The 20,646-nt window shown below is 45.3% G+C and overlaps 1 protein-coding gene across 1 annotated transcript in view; it reads right to left on the bottom strand.

Moving 5' to 3' along the window:
* SERPINE2 (serpin family E member 2) overlaps positions 1-20,646 on the bottom strand; it is a 61,532-nt gene that overhangs the window by 13,614 nt on the left and 27,272 nt on the right. Inside the window, exons 2-4 of the mRNA XM_081813498.1 lie at positions 11,597-11,877; positions 8,841-9,068; positions 2,691-2,888 (exon numbers count right to left, since the gene is read on the bottom strand). Of these exons, the coding sequence (XP_081669624.1) occupies positions 2,691-2,888; positions 8,841-9,068; positions 11,597-11,855 (685 nt within the window). The 5' untranslated portion in view covers positions 11,856-11,877. The remainder of the gene's footprint in view (positions 1-2,690; positions 2,889-8,840; positions 9,069-11,596; positions 11,878-20,646) is intronic.

Raw genomic sequence — 20,646 nt, 5'->3', positions numbered from 1 at the left:
GTTGGCCAGACTAGCGACAGGCAGCAAGGGGGTGACCAGCTAAGCAGTCTGTGGTCACGAAAACAAACAGCTGCTACGCTGTCCTCACAGACGCAGCAAGACAGATCCGCCCCGTCTCACTGTGAGAAGCTGCTGTGCTGGCCCAAGAGGGAAACCAGGGAACGTGGGACCCCCGTGAGCTCTGTGGCACGGCCCAGGAAGAGAACAGGTTCCAATTCCCAGTTAGTCAGTAAACCCCCGTGAAAGGCGCAGGGAGGAGGGCAAGGAGGACGGTGGCTGTCCACTGTGTTTACTGTGAGGGAACGAGAACAGTGGAGAGCTGGGGTTTCCTTCTGTTCTGAATTCAGTGCAGACCAGGAAGGGTCCGATAGGAAGAGACAGGATCACTGGGTCACTGAAAAGGAGTTTAATGACAAGAGTTCTTATAAAGCATGGGTAGAGAACAGAGAAGCCATTCGGGAAGGTACCTTGGGCTACAAACATTACCAAATGTAGGCTGGGAGTGGGGAGGGCAGGGCGGCATGGTGACCCAGAGAGAAAGTGCTCTTGGCCACACCTGCTCAGGAGTGGAGACCTTTCTCGCAGGGGTGCGGCAGCCCTGGGGACCGCAGGGAGGGTGTGGAAGTCAATGCCCCAAACCCTCTCCTCCCGCAGTCCTATCACCTGCTAGTTCACCCCACAGCCAACTCAACGGGACGCAGGGGAGCCCCGACGCAGCCTCCGGGGGCCTCAGAACAAGGGGGAAGAGGATGGAGAAGGGAGGGCGTGACTCAGGGAAGATGGAGGGAAGGCATCCAGCTTACTGTAGTTCTATGCAGTTAGAATCCTTGACAACAAGAATGCGTTTGTGCATTACTTTGTGTAACACACACACATATACTCTTAGACAAACCGGTTCCTAATGGAAAAGCTACCCGGATATGGAACTCCCTCTCTAGGAACATACTCTATAATCCAGAAAAGATGTTCCATTCCTGTAAAAACAAACATATTCGTGTTTCATAGGAATGTCTACAGGATCCTTGCGTTTTAATCTTTCACTACTGACATTTATTTTCCAGCAACAGAAACATACGATCATTGAAGGCCCTTCACTTTAGTTGTTTTATTAGAACAGAGAATGTGTATAAAGATTGACCTCAAATAAAAGGGCTTTGCTTCAGATACGAACTGGTGGCTTTGCTGGCGTTCCAGTGAGGTCTTCCTGGCAACACAAGTGGGGAGTAGGGCGGGCTGGGCTACCATGGGAAAGAGGGATGACTTTTGGGCAAAAGGAGCCTTTTATTATTCTCAGTTGCTGAGCACGTTATCTTTCTGCAGGGCTTTTAAATACATATTATCTTGTAAAGAAACATTTGAGGGAATGACAAAATTTTACCTAGAAGCTTGATGAACGAGAAGCAAGAAGGAAAGTGACTTGGTTTATTGCAGCCCTGGCCTGAGCCATTCCTTCGCTTAGAGAATCACGCAGCTGGTGAAACACTGAGCAGAGCAGCACTGAGCTCACAGAGACTGAATATGCCAAGGTAGTACTCGGGGCCCATGTGTCCAGGTACAGATCGGAGACACAAAGGCTAACTCACAGAGGAAGAGCATCAGTTTAAATTGCATGACAGCCGCTTCGGTGAAACCAGGCTTAAAAAAAGAATCACCAGGCTTCGTTTATCAATACTGTGGCAACGAAGGCAGGGGTTGGTCATTGTTTTCTGGATCGTAAAATTGACACATGCTTGTTTCAAAAATTTGCAGATTCAAATAAAGAAAAACAGTCCCTTGAAATACTACCACCATTCACGTTTTATTGAACATCCTCCAAGACGTGTCTCCACAGATGGAGGAATATATAGAAAGTATTTTACGTAAATGAGATGAACCAGCATCTGCTGTTCTAGAACTTGTTTTCTGAAGTCAACCTTATACTGTGTCACCTCTCTACTTATGTAAATCTAAATTTTTTTTTTTAAAGATTTTATTTATTTATGTGAGAGAGAGAGAATGAGAGAGAGAGAGAGCAGGAGAGGGGGGAGGGTCAGAGGGAGAAGCAGACTCCCCGCCGAGCAGGGAGCCCGATGTGGGACTCGATCCCGGGACTCCAGGATCATGACCTGAGCCGAAGGCAGTCGCCTAACCAACTGAGCCACCCAGGCGCCCTATGTAAATCTAAATCTATTTATCCTGTATGTTCCACTATACATACGTATCTGGCTTTGATTTATTTGCTAGGGTGAGATGATCTTCAGAGTTTACAATCCTTGGTGTGGGATCACTACACTGGCTCCTAGGAAGTCCCCCATCCCACAGCTCCTTCCACCCACCGTGATCGGGGCCCACCTCCCCGCCCCCCCAACCAGAGCCATGACTGGGCTTTGTCAATCTTTGTAAGGTTTGTGACTCTGGTAAGTGGAAAAGAATCAGATTTTTACTTTTATGATGACCTGATAATGCTTTCATAGGCTTAAGGCCTATTTATATTTCATATTTTGTGAGCTGTCCTCACTCTTTAAATTTTCCGCCTAAAAGCCTATATGCTATATATTAATACATAACCTCTGTAAAGAATACAAAACTTTACCATGGACTTTAAAACAATCCTGCCCTCCGTTCCCCTGCCCTTTTTAAAAAAATCAAAGTCAGATCTGCTCTTGGATGAAGTGAAAGCGCTGGTGGGGCGTGGCCACGCGGACACTTACCGCATCGGAACACGGAGAGCTGGGCAAGCATGGGTACTTGATAGGACTTCCCATCGGCTGCCACAAACGTACGTTTCTTTGTGTTCTCGGGTTGGAACCGTGATTTCCACAAACCCTTAAAATACACGGCATTGACCAGGACCAGTCTGGTGAGCGCACCATCGATGAGATTTGGGGAGAGCAGGTTGTCGATCATACCTGGAAGGTCACAGAACAGGCAAGGGAAAAACTCAGGATTGGCAGTCCATTTGAGGGCAAAAGGCAGTGCTGGAACATGGACAGTGAAAAAAATCAAAGGAATTTTTAAAAGACTTTTTTTTTTTTTTTAAAGATTTTATTTATTTATTTGTCAGAGAGAGAGAGAGCACAAGGAGGGGGAGTGGGAGAGGGAGAAGCAGGCTCCCCGCTGAGCAAGGAGCCCGATGCGGGACTCGATCCCAAGACCCCGGGATCATGACCTGAGCCAAAGTTAGTTGCTTAACCAACTGAGCCACCCAGCGCCCTTAAAAGACTTTAAAAAGGAACTGTTTACAACACCCTTTTGGTACTTTCTCATTTTTTTCCCTCACTAAAAATGAAAACTGAAAAATTAAAGCTAAAATCAGTGAATCCGAAAAGTCTTTAGAGATCCTCTATTTGAGGATCAAGAAATTCTTTTATAACTGGGGCACCTAGGTGGCGCAGTTGATTAACCATCTGCCTTTGGCTCAGGTCATGATCTCGGAGTCGGGGATCAAGCCACACATCAGGCTCCCTGCTCAGCAGGAAGTCTGCTTCTCCCTCTGCCCCTCCCCCCTCCCGCTTGTACTCTCTCTCTCTCAAATAAAATTTTTTTAAAAAAGAAATTTTATAATTAATTCCCTATGAACCCCATGTTTTAGAAAATTCTACTCATCTAAATAAGCTGTACTTAATTAATGATGAATTTCCCTATCTTTGCGAATAATTGACACGTGCAACTGCCAAGGAGGGTTTGCCATCAGCACAAGACATGCATTTGCTCTTTCAACCATGGGGTGGACTTAATCCCAGTCAAAAATGAAGCTCTTTGGCCTGTGCAATTTTATCAAGGATAAATGTTTAATTTCTCTGAAGGTTTTAGAAATGTTGGGCATTCATTTGGAATCCCTGGTACCACAAGGCCTCAAAGCTACTTAGGGAAGGGCTAGAATGAAAAATTAGTGTCTATGTTTATGAGTTAGGGATCGAGTGAGGTGGTAATATTACAGAGATAAAAAGAAATGGGGTCTGTCCTGGAAGGCCTCCCGACTTTGAAGGGAAATTCGCTCCACAAAATGTCAAGGACCATCCATCTTGTTTGTGTCGGGAGTGAAGGAGCAAACAACTGTGATAGTTTCAGAATGTTCTTTGAGGCCACAAAGACTCTTTTCTCAAATGCTATCTGTGCTTGACGGCTTGGGTTTTCATTAAGGCTCCTTTTGCTCAGTCTTTGAAGATTCAGCTGTGTATGTGTTTATGAGGGATTACTGATACCCAAAGCGATTAAAAATTAGTTTACTAATTAGTTTACAACTAAAAATTAGTTTACTGTAGCTTTTGGCCCCAGCATTAAAAAAAAAAAAAATGTAGTGCTGTAATATAAATGCAAGTTACAATTCTTTAAATGGTTAGAGTAAAATCAATAGTTTCTGCAGAAGCAAGAATGTCTAATTCAGGTGAGAGAGCTTTAAGTCCTTTTAGATGATGTTCAAGAAGATTCAGATGTCCAACAAACAAATGTTGGCATTAAATCATGGTCAAGAGGCACATCCAGAGGTTGCCCAGACCCCAGGGTCCTCAGTAAGAGCTTCATCACTACTCCTTACTCACACAAGAGGGCACCAATGCCACCATAAATCAGGACCTGAAGGAGAACCCCCGAGCTATAAATGGTCATCATTCTATGCAAGGGCAGCTTCTGTCCTGTGGGAGGAAGTTACAACTCTGTGCTCCAGCCCATAGCAAACTCCTTACAGTTGGCTCCTGGCAGTGAAGATGGTATCTTGCCTTTGCTGGAAACATCACCCAGTCCAACCCCTAGGTGCCTTTAAGACATAGCTCGGCTCTGTACCTATAATAAACCTCCTCAGACCCTCCTCCCAAGCTCCCAGGAGTTTCCATAAAGCTCAACACTCAGCGCCACCATTATACCTCTGGTATTTTGTTCCAGCCAAATTTAATGTGTCTCTCTATCCCAGCTGGACCATAAACTGCACAAGAGCAAGGACCCTGTCATTCACTTTTAAAACAATCAAGCCTATCTCTGTGTTCAGCACACAGTCAGTGCTCATTAAGTGTCTATAAAGAAATCTTCCCAGACCCAAAGCCTCTGACTGACACTGTCAAGACTAAGATACAATAAGGTGGAATGAAGAAATAACAAGAAATGATAAAAAGGTAAGAAATGTATGGTTTAGAAGCAAGGAAGCATGTAGAGGACCTGCCATCAAGAACTATGTATAGTAAACACGCATCCATCTCGCCTCCCACCTATCTACCAATCCATCCATCCACATACCCACACATTCATCCACCCACCCAGTCATCCATCCATCCATCCACATAGCCTCCCACCTACCCACCCATCCATCCACCTACCTTTCCATCCATCCACCTACCCACCCATTCATCCATCCATACATCCATCCACCCATACATCCATCCACCCATCCACCCATCCATCTACCACCCCACCATCCATTCTTGGATACCTACCTACCATATGCTAAGTACTCTTCTAGGTAAGAAAATAAATAAACAAAAAATGAAGCCCGCCCTCAGAAAGCTATGGAGAAGAGAGAGGGGGAGGTTGGCATAAATGACTCAGGAAAGTGTATGCAATAGTAATAAATACCTCGAAGCAGAAGTACTCAAGGATGTGAGGGCAAATAAGAGGGGGATCTGATCTGGTCAATGGGGTCAGGGATGGGTACCCTGAAGTATTACTTGACCTAATAGCTATAAAAAACAGCCCACACTTGCTGAACAGTTGTTAAGCGCTAGGCACTTTCCTAAATGCGTATTATTTACATTCCTTAATGTAATTCCTAATGTAACCTTAATGTTGTTAAAACTACTTTAGTAGTTGTCATTATCGTATCTCCATTATACAGATGAGGACTCTGAGGTAGAGGGAGATTAAGTAACTTGCCCCAGGTTACACAGCTAGGAAGTGGCAGAACCGAGATTCAAACTTTAGAGCCTGCACTTTCAACTATGAAGCCATTCCTGGGATGGTGTGAAAATGAATATGCATTAGCAAGGGGAAGGGGGAAGAAAAGCACCCCGGGCAGCCGGCTGCGACAGGAGAGAGCCTGGTGAGTTGGAGGGACAGGGACTAAGCGCGCAGGATGCGAGCACAGAGTAGGTGAAGGAGCAGCTGAGGCTGGAGCCCCAGGCACGCAGCCCTGGCTGGGCCATCGCCCCCTCACACCGGAAAGAACCTTCGTGTCTGGCTCTCCCCCTCTGCAGTGGGCAGGAATGGTCATCTCTGTGGGCCGCACCGGGCAGTCTTTCAAATGTGGACTGTTCCATCTCCAGGGTCCTTGTGGCAGGTAAGTGCCCCTCAGTGAGGCAGATCCCCCCAAGGGGGCAACATGGGAACTTGTGGGAGAGTTTTCAGCTGAATGGCAGGTGGCCAGAGATGCTACTTGTCCTGCGATGTTCCAAACGGTCCCACATGGTGGGGCGCCTGGGTGGCTCAGTTGGTTAAGCGACTGCCTTCGGCTCAGGTCATGATCCTGGAGTCCCGGGATCGAGTCCCACATCGGGCTCCCTGCTCGGCAGGGAGTCTGCTTCTCCCTCTCCCACTCCCCATTTGTGTTCCCTCTCTCGCTGTGTCTTTCTCTGTCAAATAAATAAATAAAATCTTTAAAAAAAAAAAAAAAACAAACGGTCCCACATGGTAAAGAAGTGTCCTGCTTGCCATGTAGCTTCTGAATGCCCCCAGTGGATATTCACGCTAGCAACAGACCGGCTTATCATCCCCTGAGCCCAGGACGTCACTCTTTTTTGCACATAAACACAAAGGTATCTGTTTGGGGGCACGTTCTTACTGTACACTGAATTTTCTAGGTATGTCACTGCCGTGCACATCAAGCGGAGACTCTTCTTATTGTGTTCTGAAATTTACCAAGAATTTTGCACAATTTTAGAAAAAAGTGCTTCAGAAATATCAGAAGGCAGCTTGTGGTTTTCATGTCACTGGTATGACATACCTGTCTCGGTCTGTTTTTGTAGCCGTCAGTTCGCAATTATTCTAAGAATACGACTGCTTTGTTACGTTCCCAGGTGTAGTTGGTACCCAAGGGTTTACCTACTGAACTACATACATAAATTAGTTCTGTTTTTCCTTGTATTACAGTTTGGCATTATACTAATTTTTAAAAATTTTGTGTACTTGTGGGGCACCTGGGTGGCCCAGTCGGTTAAACACCTGCCTTCGGCTCAGGTCATGATCCGAGGGTCCTGGGATCGAGTCCCACGTCAAGCCCCACGTCAGGCTCACTGCTCAGTGGAGACTCTGCTTGTCCCTCTGCCCCTCCCCCCACTCGTGTGTGCGCACGCTCTAATAAATAAATATAATCTTTAAAAATTGAAAACAATTTAAAAAGAAGAATAAAAATTTTGTGTACTTGTGCACAGGTTACGTGAGCTGTGAATTTCATTTCAGGATGGTAGAGTGAATAGTAAAAATCTTTGTTTATAAAGAGGGAGTGGGTCTGTAGGGTTGAAAAACACGCTGAATCTTACCACACTCCCCTCCACAGATGAAGTAAGCAACTGAGTCAGTGTGTGTCCAGGTAGTTTGAACTCTCGTCACGTGGCACACAAGTGTGACTGACTATTACCAACACATTGGTAAAGAAGGCTGGCACGGGGAACTGACATGCCCCCGTCATCCAGCCATCCAGCTCTGAGTGCCAGCAACCCAATGTTCTTAGTCCTCTAGGCCCAGAAAGAACCACTAAACCCTCCACACTCGCAGGTCTCCTGATTGTTCTGTGGTTTTAGGAAGGAAGCCTGGATCTTGCTGTCCAGGACCCTGTGGAGAAGGAATGCCGTGGATTGACCAAAACCACTCTGGCTCTCCTCCACCCTCCCGTGCCCTCCTGGTCCATCTCTGCACTAGTCTGTCATATGCTCTCAGACATTTGCGTATACAGGCCTGCTGGGGGGTGGGGGGTGGAGGCAGACTGGGGGAGCACTCATTTCAGTGCAGAATGTCAGACCCCTCCCTCAGAGATTCGGATACAGGAGGTTGGGATTCGGTGACCTGCATGCAAAACAAATGCTCTGGATAATTCTGATGCAGGCGCCCTCAGAACCATGCTTGGAGAAAGAGGACCCGGAAAGCCAATTTCCTCACATTCTGTCCTTGGGTCCCAACTGAGTCTTTGGGTCCCTTCTTGTGACCTTAACTCTACCTCCTATGAAAAAAGCTTCCCCAGCCTATATCTGTGGTGTTCATTTTCCTCGGTTGCTCTGGACCCATCTCTAGCCCAGAGCATTTCCAACTAGACCTCTAGTTTGCAAATTAACGGGTTTAAGACACCCACGTCAGACACTTCCTCCGTCTAATGAGAGGAGAAATGCATGTAAACACGTAATCATGATGCGGCGTGGAAAGTGCTACAATAACGGGGCATGAACAACGCATAATCACATGCTGATTGTAAGCCAAGCGGAGGCACCTACTTCGTGGAGGGGACGGCAGCAAGAGGGAGGGGAAGCAAGGAGACAGATCAATCCCGCATCTCACACGTTGGAGAGGGGCAGTCGCAGAAGCATAGAAAGGACTGAGCCACTGAACCCTCAGACTAGGCCAGGGCCTGCGGGCAAGGCCTCCAGGGAGGAGATGTAGTGAGGAAAGGGGAGAGTCAGCGGGGCTGAATTCTACTCTGCTGCCCGGGCCCCAGGGAGAAACGTCCCGAACAGCACAGGGGGGTGGTGGCAGCAAGAAAAGGGAAGGAAGGTAGACGGAGTCACGGAACCCGCTAAAAGAGCACAGATGCACCAGCCAGCTGGGTCCAGGCGGTTCACAACGGGAGGGCCATGGGACCTGTTAGAAGCTCAGAGTCCCCCTCACACTTTCATTCACCGAGTATAAGATCGTACAAAGCAGTTCCCCGGGGAACTGAGGCCACTCACCCCTGGTTTCGTTCTTGACCCACACGTTGATGGAATCACAGGCGGAGGCTGGATCCTCAAAGCTCACATTCTGGACTTCACACTGAAACACGTCTTTGTTCCGGGTGACAAAGGGCACCTCCATCTTGAAGCCGTTCTTCACAAACACTGCATTGGCCACGGTCACGATGTCCTTATTCTTCTTGGAGCTGATGGCCTTGTTGATCTTCTTTAACACTTTACCGACTCCTAGAGGAGAAATGGAAAAATGCAGCAATATTTCCGCGAGAATTCAGAAAAGCTGTTTTTTAAAAAAATATCTTTCTTAGTATGGCAAATAAAGAACAGTATAGACAAGATAAGCCTGAGTAGCAAGAGACTGAGTCTTGTGCTTCCTCAGCGGCCTTGTGTTAAGAAAAGGAGGGGCATCGGGCTCCCTGCTCAGCAGGGAGCCTGCTTCTCCCTCTGACCCTCCCCACTCTCATGTGCTCTCTCTCTCATTTTCTGTCAAATAAATAAATAAAATCTTAAAAAAAAAAAAAGAAAAGGGGGGGAGGGGATGGTAAAATTTATTAGTAGTTCTTAAAAGTCAGTAGTGCTTTTAGCACCAAAACAACATATTCAAGGCATCTCAACACCTTTCCCACGTAGACCTCGTCCTCCTGGGAGACTTTCTTGGTACCCGGTCACTAGGAAGACTGGCAAGCTCTTCCTTACATAGCCATGGGGAAATAAATCCAAGGAATCTTCCTAATTCATTCTTTTTCTTTCTTAACAATCTCTAGTGCTCTTTCCTGCCAAAGATTTAACACTGCGATTTCTTTTTTTACTATTTTGGGAAAAAAGATGAATAAAATAAGCATTAGAAAGACCATTAAAAATTGCCAGGTGCCACCATCCAAGAACAGTGTGGTTTTTACCCGATCTCACGCTCAAAAAGCACGGGGACTAATTTTATGGCAATGTAAGCTTTATTTTAACACGAGCCATTCATACATACTCCATTTGCTTTTAGAACATGGAGAAGAGGAAAATAAATTATAAGGATGAAATGTGTTTCTGGAGTGAGCTTGAATTACAGATTCTTGGGTTACTCGCTTGGGGTCCTTTCAAAATGACGCTGTCCTAAAACAGCCTGCAGGGGTCACAGTGATGGTGTCCTGGAGAGCTGACCTGCCACACACCGAGTGTCTCTTCTGCAGACCCACTAAATAAGGGCAGGGTGAGTCGGCCCCGCGGCCCAGGGAGGTGACCTTTTGGCCCTTTGTTTGGCTTCTCATGACCCCACCTTTTGTGCTGTTCTGTGGGGCAGGCCTGCTTTATCGGTAAGGGAACAGCAGAGGCCAAGACCCAGCACCTGTCCCTTTTGGCCACATGGCCTCCTCCACACGCCTCGGTCTCCTGCCGGGAAAAGACTGGTGTAGATCTTCCTCCCCTGCCCCAGACCGTTCTGCCTCTGTCCTCGGTAAGAGCATCGCTATCCTGAGTTCTCAGAGGGCCTGAAAAACCACTCGGGCTCCCCTAAAAGAGTCTGTCTCTTGACGGAGCCCCATTCCACAACACAACGGCTAGTGATTCGGGAGAAAACAAGCGTGGGGGAAGGAAGCCACCCACAGGCAACATTGTCAAAACTTTAGAAATACTGCTTCGAATGAATGTGGCTCAGTGTGGAACAACAGAAGTCCAGTCCCTGCGTTGGAACTGTACTAGCTGACAGGGTCTCGATGGCACTGGTGAGGGCCATAAATTCTAGCAGTGATTCACCGGAAAGCGACAAATCACTAAGAGTTTTCTGAGTGTCCAAGCAAGGGGCAGAATGGTGTGTTCCAAGTACTAAGTCCTTCCATGCTTCTGATAAGTGATCCAACTGCAGATTCATGAGAAACTGAAGGCCATGTAAACAGAGCGGGGCAAGTTTAGGCATTTGGGGCTGGCAGCTCAGGAGGTGACACTGAACACAGCCACCGAGGGGCATGGAGTGAGGTACGGAGTTCTCGAACCCCCGCCTGTCCCTCTGGTTTTCCTCTCCCAGCCAAAAGCATCAATGCAGTCAAGATTCCTAGAACTTTATGAGGCTAACAGGAGTGGAAGAACATGGAAAGGGCAACTCCCTCGTTTTCCAATAAAGCAGCGAAAACTCTGACGTGCAAAGGGACTCGCTCAGGGCCACGGTGCCCAGTGGCCCCAGAGGACGGCTGCGGGGCCCGTTCTGCTCCCTCACACGCGGCCCTCACTCAAGAGGCGGGTGCAAGGTAGACTCTGGGGGATGAAACCAGAGCAGGAGCCATGAGGCACCACCGCTAGGAGACAGAGACTCTGAAGTGAACACAGATAATTCAAAACAACAACTGAAACCTTTTCCATTGGGCCCGACTTCAAAAAAAAATTTTTTTTTAGCTTTTTATTTTGAAATAATGATAGATTCATGGGAAGTTGCAAAACAATATACAGGGTTATCCCCTGTGCCTTTTGCTCAGTTTCCCCTAGTGGTAACACCTTGTAGGACTACAGCACAGTATCACAACCTGGAGACTGCGTGGTGGTGCTCACAGAGCTCATGCACGCTGCATGCCTTTTACAGGGATTTGTGTGTGTGTGTGTGCGTGCGTGGCTCTCTGCACTTCTCTCACCCACACAGATTCATGTGGTCACCAGCACAGTCAAAACACTTCCAGCATTGGCACATCCATCCTGGATGCCAGAATGGCACCGGAGAAGCCCCTCCGGATGCAGGACTCGCTTGAGGCCCCAATGGCCAGAGCCCACGGGGCACGCACCATTCACGCTGTATCTCATCACCGTGGTGAGCTGCTTCTTGGTCCTGCCGTCGGCTCCCAGCTGAAGCATCCCCAGGACAGACGCGATCCCGTGGGGGGACACGACCACGTTGTCATGAGGCCGGGATTTGACGATTTGATTGAAAACCTGGATTCCTGTGTTGGAGCCTAGTTCCTCCAGAGACAGGGGGTTGAACTGGGAGCACACGGAGGGCAACGTCACTGTGGCCACAAGGAAGAAGAGAAAATGCCAATTCATGGTTCCTTTCGGCAATGACGACCTGAAAAATTAGATTAAAAAAATATGTGAATTCTTAAATGAACACCTTTGGGGGGGACTACTTTATATTCAACTAGGTATGATTCACTGTACTCAGTATAATTGAGTGCTTTGTTAATTTATTTAAAATAGAATAGCATAGATCAAGCAGTTTTTGCCATATTTTGTCAGCGGGTTGGGGGAGGGAGTGGAAGGAAGCCTCCACCTGGCAGGCTCCCAGTTATGTGCCATTCAATCTTACAACCATCCTTCACCCAATTGAAGCAGTATTTACTGAGAACTAGCATGTGCCAGGCCCTTTTTGAAGTGCTGGGCATACAACTATAAATAGATGGGCAAGACCCCTGCCTTCCTGGAGTTTACATTGTAGAGGGGAGACAGAAATCAGCCAGTAAGCAATAAAGTAACTTCAGAGAGGGATCAGGACCCCGGAATAAAACACTGTGTCTGCAAACGAAGGACGAGGTGGGGACAACATGAGGGACAGCATGGGAACAGTTGTGATGAGTCCCGAATGAGAAAGAAGCATCCCCCCCAACCCCACACCTGCCCCCAGCACATGGCCACTGAGGAGGGAGTTGGGGGAGGACGTGAAGAGGAGGAAAGGCCCATAACCCTAAGGCCCAGAGACCCCAGTATGTATGGCTCTTGGATTTCCTTCTAAGGGTCACAAGAAACCACAGGAGGATTTTTAAAAAAGGGAGTGAATCCCTCGGGTCACTATGACTACCTTATAACCCTATGTCCTCAGACTTTTTTTTTTTTTTTTACCATAAGCATGTTACTTTCTTAATTAAGGGATTGTTAATTAAAATAAACTTAAATGATACTCTTAGATCTACAATAGGGCAGAACAATTGGTAAATTTGTCAATTGTAAGAATGGCACTGTTTACACAGATATTCTCAATTACAGTGATTTGTCTGAAATAGATCTGAAAGATTTGTCTGCTTTCTTCCTTGATTACCACTTACTGAACTTCCTTCGGCTGTGACAAGTAAGAGGTAAAAGATTTACATGTATTTACGGAAAAGCAAATACTGTCATTAAATAAGAACTTAAAAGAGGCAGTCGGCAAAACAAAAGCAGAATTCGTGATGTGGCTAATTTGGTTCCTCCCTTGGGGACCTGAACTTCTGCGAAGCACAAGTTTCCAGAGGAGCCAACGTGCCCTCCTGGCATGTACATGGGAATGTCTGTAAAGAATAAGAGGGGGAGCCTTTTAGGAAACGGGAGACCTGAAGTGCAGGGAAAGAAGGTCTCTGTGCTCCAGAGAAAAGCATACCGGGAGCGTTAGGCAAAATTGGCATTCGGGGTTTTCCTTGTCTTCCTTTCTATGCATCTGTCTTGCTTCCTACTCCAGGTCATAGTAAATGTTCAATAAATACATGTGAGATTAAATGTGATGGCTTATATACTTTCAGTTTTTGTTAATTATTTTTTTACTGCATCAAAATAATATTTATTGAGCATGACTGAGAAAATGATCGTGTTCCATCCCGAGCCTCAGAGTGTGCTTCAAACATTTTCCGAGGAGAGTGAAATTCGCTGGGTGCAGAGTTCCCCACCTGCACCCCCCAACCCAGGGCCACAGGAGAACCACTAAGACCATCATTCAAGGTGATGTTACAATGTTCTCATATGTTGTGAAACAATCACATTTTAAAAAATTTAGAACATACAGGCTTCTCCAGGGCTTAATTGGTAAATAAGTGTGTTAAGACAGCCTGTCTAAATTCAAAACATGCAAGTGACCTACATACGCTCCTACTTGGGGCTTTCCTATGGCCAGCATGGCCTATTTTGACTTTGGCACCTAGGACTGGTTCTAACACCATGACAATCCCCTGAGTTTCTTTCAGCCTGCTGGACGCTGGAGACTTCCAAATGCTGACTAGGGAGGCTTTACTCATTCATCTAAAAATTAGACTCTGTGTCCTCCTAGCCTCCCTCCCTCCCCTCTTTCTGGAAATAAATCTCCTCTTTAAAACTTAATATGCCACAAAGCCATCACGAGCATAAAACAATCCACACAATCTTTGTTACAAATGGTCAAGTCCGGTCACTAGTGCCAACTTCATCAATCTGGATTGTTGACTCTTGCATCACAGTGTACCCCAACATTACCTCCTGTTTGCCTACTCTCTACTCCCCAAGCCTCCCAAAGAGATCCTCCTGGATTAGCAACTACTTGAATAAAATATTTGAATCTGCACACTCAGAAAGGACATCAAATTGGTTTTGCCTCTTATAGCTTAAAGTTGATTCACCCACATGCTACAGATTTATGTAGACGACTATAAAACAGGTAGAAAGGATCAGCAAGAGAAAAATTTAACAGCTCCAATGTCTCAGAGTCAGCAAAGATCGTCTCCCAAATAAATAGCCAACTTATTTAGCAGAATTTTGCTTGGTTATGACTTTTTGCTAAAAGAACAGTTTCATTATGAAGTGGCGGAAGGCTGCCATGGGTGTTTTTCTTGGTTTCTTGGATTTGGGAAGCTTTTGAGGGATGTCTATGTGCAGTCTCATAACAGCGCACCGGGACAGTGTCAGGGCTATGCAGGACTTGGAATCGGAGCTATTTTTGATTGATGCTCTGGGCATGACTTCTTCTTGGCCTCAGTTTCCTAGGCTAAATGCTCCCTAGTTTAAGATCACCTGGCTTACGTACATGTTTGAGACTAAGCTTTCACTCCTCTCCAAAGTTCAGTAGGCAGGAGAGCGGTGCTGATTCATAAATTACTTTGGCTTATAAAATTCTTTTTTTTTTTTTTTAAAGATTTTATTTATTTATTTGAGACAGAGAGAATGAGAGAGAGAGAGAGAGCACATGAGAGGGGGGAGGGTCAGAGGGAGAAGCAGGCTCCCTGCCGAGCAGGGAGCCCGAGGCGGGACTCGATCCAGGGACTCCAGGATCATGACCTGAGCCGAAGGCAGTCACTTAACCAACTGAGCCACCCAGGCGCCCGGCTTATAAAATTCTTAACTGATACGTATTCATATCCAAATAGACAATCTTTTACGTGAAGTAACTGCTGGAGTTAATCAGGCTCTAAAATGCTTACTCTCTACAATAAGCAGATTCTCATTATGGGAAGAACATAGTAACCTCCTGTTTATTTTTAGGAGAAATTATACTTAAAACTTTCAAATAAGAGAGAAGGAATAAAGCTGTTGCCCAAATGTATTGCAGATCATCAGTATGGAAGATTATAAATCTGTTTAAATGTTTCCATTTCTTGAATAATCTTTTCATAACAGTAAAACACACACACACACACACACACACACATACCAAGAGTCTGGCTGAGGCCATCACTGGAGGGGGATCATAAACCTATAAATAAAGCTATCACCACAGGCATAACCTTTCAAATGTGGGATTCTCTTTCCCCACGTACTTCTAGTGTCTCTTACTCCAAGCCTTTCCTTTCCAGTGTGGGGGATGTCTGGGCAGTAACTGGGGACTGCTCTGAGCTTCAAGTGAGATTTAGTGTAGTAAATAACAGAGTTGGTGGTTTTACAAACGCCAGATCTGGAGCACATCCTTACATTTAGCACCGTCTCCCTTCCCAGTGGCAGACATTAGAGAAACACAGCCTCCCCAGACGCCATCCCTTCAACCATCACGTCCACACAGCCGGTGCTCAGATCTGAGGCTCAGATCCTCAAACCCTCTGCTGAATTTCAGGCTCATACTTTCATCTATTTGCTGCCTGTGTTCACCTGACTGTTCAGAACATTATCTTGGCCTGGAAAATCCTTTGTAGGTGGATTATGGAGGGCCACTGGTCTGTGAAACCTGCCAACTGTCCTCTTAAAGGGTCTCGGCCTGGGTCTTGCCTGTGTGCTCACATCTTTGCTTCTCTCCCTTACTCTCCACCTGGTGACACCAGTGCTCTCCCATCTCCGATCACAGCCTGTGGGAGGCTTCCCCAGATTGTCCCAGAAGGGTCCATTTACCCCCTCCTCTGAATTTCCACAGTATTTCCTATCTGTACCTTTCATCTTGTTTTTCAAGTGTGCTTCTCCCTCTCAACTAGACTGGAGGCTCACAGAAAGCAGGGCCACGGGACTTTAGAATCCTAGTGGCCACGGGGTCTTCTTCAAGGGCCTTGTCATTGCTAGTCACTGAATCAGAGGTTGACTCATGGGACGAACCCAGCTGCTCAAATGTTTGGTTTGGAATAAAAGGCACTCTAAAAATATCTTAAGCAACTACAAGTTAGAAGATGTCATATATGATCTAGATTTAGGGTTATTCTCAGGAAGAAATGAAAATGAATGGGACCCTGGTAACACCGGGCCCTCCTTCTTAGGGCAGACATCTTGCACAGTAACCACCGCTAGGGGCTGGGCGTGAGCTCCCTCCCTCTGCTCCCAGCCGCCTTGTCCACCGCTTGCCACCACTCACATCACCTCTCCAGGCTGTGAAAGCTTGTGGCCAGACCCCTGCACTGAATGAGTGCTAACTGATTCAACAAGGGCAGATTAACCCAGCTGGTCACAAAAGATGACACTTGTTTTCAACCTAATAGTCTTTTTTTACAAAATAAAATATATTTTACATATAATACATGAGCAAAAGATAAATAAAATGGTATCTGTCAGCTCAAATGATAAATGGTAGGGTATCTGTCAGCTCTATTTAGTATAGCAAATAAGATGTATGTGAACAGTTTTGGGGGAAACACTGGAATACTCTTCTGGCTCCAACTCTTAGCCAGATGATTCACATCTGTTTTAGGAGGACCCAGGAGTGTCGAATAAATGGCAAGTATTCCATCCTTTCTCATTCTTTAAAATGTTTCAAGTGATATATTTTATAAAACCTATGTATCAAAATCTTTATATCATGAAAGATTTTAAATATATGAAAAATAATGTAAATCCCTAGTACCCAACATCCTTTATAAAATAATGATCAACTCATGGCTTATTTTATTTCTTCTAAAATCAACAATTGTACTGAAGCAAATTCTAGACATCATATAATTCGAAATATTTTCAACATACATTCTATACCTAAGGAATATATACATGTACACAGTATCATTATCCCACTCAAAAATTAGTAACTCTTTACTATGTTTTTTTTTTAAAGATTTTATTTATTTATTTATTTGAGAGAGAGAGAGAGAGAAACAGCATGAGAGGGGATAGGGTCAGAGGGAGAAGCAGGCTCCCCGCTGAGCCGGGAGCCCGATGTGGACTCGATCCCAGGACTCCGGGATCATGACCTGAGCCGAAGGCAGTCGCTTAACCAACTGAGCCATCCAGGCGCCCATAACTCTTTACTATGTTAATATCTAGCCAGTGTTCAAAAATTTTTTAATAGTTTATTTGAATCAGGACCTAAATAAGCTCCACACATTGCAACTGGTTGATAGGTCTCTGGCCTTTTAAAAAGTCTTACCCCAGTTGCTTTATTTTTAACTTTTTCCTCTGAACTCTTCTGTTGAAGAAACCAGGTTATTTGTCTTGTAGAGTTTCCCACAGTCTAGATTTTGCTAACTGCATTCACATGATGCTGCTTAAGAAGTTTCTCTGTCTTCTGTACTTCCCGTTAGTTCGTAGTTAGACCTAGGGCAGGGGTCTGCAAACTCCTGGGCCAGACCTGGCCACACTTTTTGTTTTGGCTATGATTGCACTGAGCTCCCACAGCAAGTTGAAAAGAGTTGCCCAGTTGCAACAGAGACTACCGCTAGCAAAGGCAGAAACATCTACTACCTGGCCCTTTAGAGAAGGTTTGCCTCCTCTGCTCTAGAGGCTGATCAGGTTCAAATTTCTTTTTTGCAAAAATGTTTCACAGAGGTGTTGTAGCGGTGCTGGAAGCAGGAGAAAGTGGCCATATGTCTCTTTTTTGTGATGTTAGATAGAGGCTGCTCACGATCACTGCCTAAGTGCATTTATTAGGATTGCCAAATGATGCTATTGTGATTCTAACTTTATTAGTTGGAACACTTCTGTAAAAAGTCATTTTCCATAACCAACCAATTCCATTATCCTGAGGTTCAGCTTGCATAGCAAGCGCAGGATGAATGCGTGATTCCTTAGATTGTTCTTAAAATGATGAGTTGGTTACCCTGCATCTCAGAGTTGATCAGAGGGTTTGTTTTGTTTGTTTGCTTAGTATAATTATGAACTTACCACTTTTCTACATATTTTAAGGGTCCTGATCCACTGAAATTTTATTATTTTTTTCTGATACTCAAAATGAGCCTCTTCACGTGGAGCTCTCATATAACCTCATAGTCTCAACAGCTTCCTTGTTTTCTGCGTTGACAAGATATTTCAGGTTCTTTGTGCACCCTTCTTGCCCTAGGTAGAATCAGCCACTTCCCGAAGGAGTTCTGGTTCCTCTCAGTGGGAGACGGTATTTAGAGACAATCTGAGTATCCTCACCAAACACACTCCAAATTAACTGTGGGAATCCCGGGCAATGTAGAAAATCCAAAATCCACTGACTGCACTCTCTGGACTATAGCCAAATGTTAAAGTTCAAATTATGAAAGAGAGACTGCTTACCTGGCCACAGATGAGGAAAAGATAGGGGAGGGAGCTGGGCATTCAAAGCTGGGCTGGGATAATCAAAATGGATCATCCTCATGTGAAGACAGTTAGTCTCCTGGATCAAACCCATCCTGATGGCTTGTGGGAACCAAACAATGAGAGTGCCTGGAGTGAACAACTGGCACCCAGCATGACAAGAAGAGTCCCCCAGTTTATCTCAGGTGGGAAGGGGCGACAACCAGCCCTTCTCCTCAATGAAAGCTGACCCTTTCTCTTGGACTGGGAAAGCGTACAGATATCCCACTGGTCTCTGTGTTTGTAGGCTCCTGATTCTTAGAACCAAGACCCCGTATTGTTCTGCCTTTGGACCAACCATTTCTTCTACGGGGGCTACAGGAGGCAGAGGAACACTGCACATCAGGTTATATGGAATCGTGACATCTCCTGCCAGTTTTCCCCAGAGAAACAAACATGAAGGAAAAGTGCTGGGCTGTCAAAGAGAGCCGTCCAAGTGGCCATAATTCAGATTGTGCTGCCCAGCTGCAGGCCCAAATACCGCCTGCTCTCCAATACTCTGCCAACAGGCACAGGTCTAACTCTTTGAGGGTGTTTGGCAAGAGGCATTCTAGAGACTTCAGGAGTTGATCCACGGTGATTAAGACTGGATCTGCAAAGTGACAGGGGTTGTTATGCGCGAATAATTGACGTTAAGCCTCAAATACGGCCCTATACATGCGAGAGGACGACTCTGGTCTCTCAGACTTCTGCTGATGTTAGTGAAATGGATTGCATCAAACCCGTCTTCATTTTCCTAATATCTACCACATTCTCTTCTGATGGATGAACAAGCAACACTGAAGTGCATCTTGATACCCCTGGGAAGTGTGCAGAGTGTTAGTAGAATGAGTCAGCATTTTTACAACTTAAGAAACCGGAAATGCCAGCTGACCACAGTGACAGCAGACTGGTGGTTCTCAAATGTTCTTTCACGTTACTGAGAGATGCTCAGAGTCCTCTGAGGATTTTTTTCTTAAATTTTTATCAGACTTCAAAGTGCATGATTGATCTATGACACTAATGAATTTAACCAAAAGGAACTTAAAAGTAGTCAGGAACGAAATTTGCAGCCACTGAAATGGATGGCAACAATGTTTAAACTGTTCCTTCGAAGAGACACATTTTGTTAAGTACTCTCCTGACATCCAAGTGCCTTTATCTACAGATCATTTGTTTTGAAATCTCTTCTGGGGTAAAGAGGAAGGCTAGGAGGAAGAAGGCAACTCGGGCTTTGTTAGTTGTCTATCTTTTAGAATACAAGATTATGGGGACATTTATTCTATTTTCCTCTAGTGTGTCAAGGGAAATTCATCTAAGTTTCAAATTTCAATTTTACCATCCACTAACCAAGACATCCAAGGCAAGTCACAATCTTTACCAGCCTCAGCTTTCTCCTCTATGCTATATTAGAAATCAAATTCCAGTGCTGGTCATGGGAATTCCGTAAGCATGAACAGAAACATGGATGGTAACTAGCATAGTACTCACCTCAGAGTGGTACCCAATGAATGTTCATTCCCTTCCCCTTGTCTTCCTCAAAGCTCAAGACCTGAAGTAATCTGATTTTTATTTCAACAGCTATTTAAAGTCTCAACGATCAAGCTAAGAAAATGGGCTGAACACAATACTTCCACCTTGATATAGCCCTGTATCTTTAAAACATATTTTAAGACAGAGTAAGATAATGCTAGCATATTTCTGTGTCTCTGTAAGAGAACAGAGGGGTTCTATTACGATGGGAGTAGAGGTGGGTATGTTCCAAAAAATGTTTACTTGTTCTGAGATATGTTTTTCTGTGTGTTGTCTTAGGTCACTAAATCTGATTTATTTATGGTATCAAGTCCTGTACACTTTCTTATTAATAAATTTCTAAGATGCAACAGTTCAAATGGGTGATTCCCTAATTGACAGCCAAGAGATGACCTAAGATGTTATAGTGATGTTGACCAGTGGTTCTCAATCTTTAAAACAAGGTAGCACCTTCTTTAGACATAAACAAGTATTACAGATACTTCCCAAGTAATTATGCTTTAAAAAAGTACTTGTGAAACACCACACACAAAAATAGACTCCAAATGGTTGAAAGACCTCAGTGTGAGACAGGAGTCCATCAACATCCTAAAGGAGAACACAGGCAGCAACCTCTTTGACCTCAGCCGAAGCAACTTCTTCCTAGAAACATCACCAAAGGCAAGGG

The sequence above is a fragment of the Leptonychotes weddellii genome, chromosome 3 (genome assembly GCF_054177405.1).
Source record: "Leptonychotes weddellii isolate Sample4059 chromosome 3, ASM5417740v2, whole genome shotgun sequence".
Taxonomy (NCBI): domain Eukaryota; kingdom Metazoa; phylum Chordata; class Mammalia; order Carnivora; family Phocidae; genus Leptonychotes; species Leptonychotes weddellii.
This window is presented reverse-complemented; position numbering and strand designations above follow the sequence as displayed.